The 2,657-nt window shown below is 48.2% G+C and overlaps 1 protein-coding gene across 1 annotated transcript; it reads right to left on the bottom strand.

Annotated features, from left to right (window-relative positions):
• Window positions 1-488: 488 nt before the first annotated feature.
• On the bottom strand, window positions 489-1,616 carry LOC143381421 (neuropeptide Y receptor type 4-2). The gene has a single exon (XM_076835035.1). The coding sequence runs from the start codon at window positions 1,614-1,616 to the stop codon at window positions 489-491; it is 1,128 nt and encodes a 375-aa protein (XP_076691150.1).
• Window positions 1,617-2,657: the final 1,041 nt, after the last annotated feature.

Below are 2,657 nucleotides of genomic sequence, written 5' to 3'. Positions count from 1 at the left end.
CACTGTCTTGACTCTATGGAAGTCTTACCACTTGCAAAGCATATTCACACACATCTCTCCCAGGGAGCAAAGGTTAATCAAAGTTCAGAGCTCTATCTCCAAGTGCTACTTTCCTCACTCCACAGTGGCCTCAAGGTTTATGGTTGGAAAAAATCCCTGGTTTCCCAGGACAGGCATCTGTTACAGAGTTACTATAGTGAACCCTTCCTGTTATAGCCAGACATCTCCGGCTCTGGCATCCTGCAGCTCAAGTCACAAGGTTCACTGTGATCTGTAGAGTTTAGATTCAAAATTCTTCCAAAAACAAATAGCTGAACTATCTGAATGTCATACTTCACAATGAAAAGGATGCAAAAACAGGTTCTTGCCAGACTATTGGGACCTGAAATCCAGGAATGATGGGATGCCACCCACAGCTTGCAGCATGTGCACTTAGTTAAATGGAAAGTCCTGGCAAGAAACATGGCAAAGAGAAGCCCATAACCTGGTTACATGGGGATGGACCTGCCACTTAGCCTCAGAGACCCTTTGGAGACTTCTGTGTGTACTGTGGACAGGGGCAGATTCTCAGACTCCTCTAAAGGGGAATTCTGTTGGCAGGTCAGCACCAGGGCCTTGACTTCCTTCTTGAAGTTGGTATTAAGAAAGCCATAAATGAACGGGTTGACACAGGTAGAGGCCATAGCAATCAGGTGGCACACCAAGAAGATGAGGTTGCTGTGGCAGACAGGGATGACTTCATGATGCCAGTCCTCCAGGGTATTGAATACGTGGAAGGGCAGCCAGAATATTGCAAAGGCAGCCACCATTGCCATAAGCATCAAATTGATCCTTTTCATCTGCCCAGCTTGCCAGCTGTAGGTGCCCTTACGGAACACACGCCCCTGCCTCCGCAGGCGCTGGTAGATGCGCACATAGCAGATCAGAATAAAGCCCAGAGGGATGCAGTACTGGAAGAGAAGCAAGAAGGTGGTATAGATAATGCGATGGTGGTACAGGGGCCAGGATTCAGTACAGACCACCTTGTCCACCAGAAAATCCAGAGCCTTGGAGTGGTTGTTGTGGAAGACGTTCTCCAGGATACTGTTAGTCAGAAAGGGCAAGGAAAGAAGGCAGGCAATGAGCCAGATGGCCACAATTCCCATGTAGGCCTGGGAGATGCTGGGCTTCCAGCCTGTGGGGTTGATAATGAGCTGATGCCTCTCCAGGGCCACAAGGACAAGTGAGAGGATGGAGACTGTCACTGACATACACTGGATGAAGGCTGACATCTTGCAAAGGACCTTGCCAAAGATCCAGTAGTCCATGATGGTGTAGATGACTGTGAGTGGCTGGCAGATGAGGCACATGAGGAAGTCAGAGAAGGCCAGATTGGCAATAAGAAGGTTGGTAACATTGTTCTTCTCCTTTTGCTTCAGGGTCACACATATCAGGCAAAGATTTCCTAGGACCCCCACAATGGTCTCAATGCTGTAGAAGGTGATGATGAAAGCCATCGGGTTCACAGAATCCTGGCAGTGGTCAGAGAAGTTATACAGAACTCCATTGAGTTTGCTCCTGTTTTCACCATGTGAGGATCCTGGGAAGAGCAAGGCCAGGAAGTGAGAGGTGTTCATGGTGGATTCAAGAAGATTCCAGGAGCTCTTGAACTAAGGGGCCCACTTCACAGGTGATGCCTGCAAGGAAAACAAATAGAACTCAGGGAACATGCCTCCAGAATGGAATCCAGGGAGAAGGTTCTTGCTGCTTCTCTCTCCCATGGCTATCACCTTGGGACAACAGGAGCTGTCACCTAAGGCTCAAGGGAAGAGACTGGCATCTAATAAACATTACGCTATAGGAAGCACTTTTGCATGTTGGGGATCACATGGTGTTTTGCATATGTTAGCTAGTTTATTCTGAAATGTAGGCATCAACCCATTTCAGAGATGTGAGGCAACTTGCCTCCAGCCACACAACTAATAAGTAATGGGTCCCAGATACAAAATGATGTCTGTTTGATGCCAGAGTTTATTCCACACATTCCCTCTGACCTCCGCGTTCCAATTTGTTTTGATGATAAACAAGTTAGAGAATCGTGTGCAGAGTTTTCAGAGGCAGAATTGTTCAGGGAGTAAATTCTACCCAGAAAACCCTTTGTTGCATTTTAGCCAAGTAGAGATAGCAATAAATGTTGCTGTTCATAGTGACTTTGCGAGCCTCCCCTCACACCTCATGCCCTTTAGGGTAGAACCACTCCTTGGAGCTCAACACAAAATGCACCCTCCCAGTCTCAGTCCCTACCTTCTCTGGCAGCCTCATTGCTCAGGTGACACTTGGCAAAGGTGATGACTTTCAGGTCTGCAAAGACTAGCTCACCAGCATACCAGATTCTTCCTGCTGCCACCATGTGTGCACACAGTCCTGGCCGAGGACATGAGCTGCCTATCACTCTCCCTGGAGCCCACTCCATGTGTATGCTCAAGTCACCTGATGCAGTTTGCAGTTCCTAAATACACCAAATTGTTCCACACTTCCACGCCCTGCCACAGGCTATTCATTCCCCCTGGGGCCTCCTCAGCACAAGGGACCCCTGCCAAGATTGAGTTGGAACTTGTACTCCAGAGCCTCCAGGAAGTAATGCCAATGATGGACATTTTGACATGTAGAGTCACCCA

This window comes from Callospermophilus lateralis, chromosome 15 (assembly GCF_048772815.1).
Source record: "Callospermophilus lateralis isolate mCalLat2 chromosome 15, mCalLat2.hap1, whole genome shotgun sequence".
In the NCBI taxonomy this organism is placed as follows: domain Eukaryota; kingdom Metazoa; phylum Chordata; class Mammalia; order Rodentia; family Sciuridae; genus Callospermophilus; species Callospermophilus lateralis.
The sequence above is the reverse complement of the archived record's forward strand: the minus strand, read 5'-3'. Positions and strand labels throughout refer to the sequence as shown.

What these genes read in the sequence shown, in the direction of transcription:
- LOC143381421 (XM_076835035.1), bottom strand. Translation starts at nt 1,616, where the DNA reads ATGAACACCTCTCACTTCCTGGCCTTGCTCTTCCCAGGATCCTCACAT.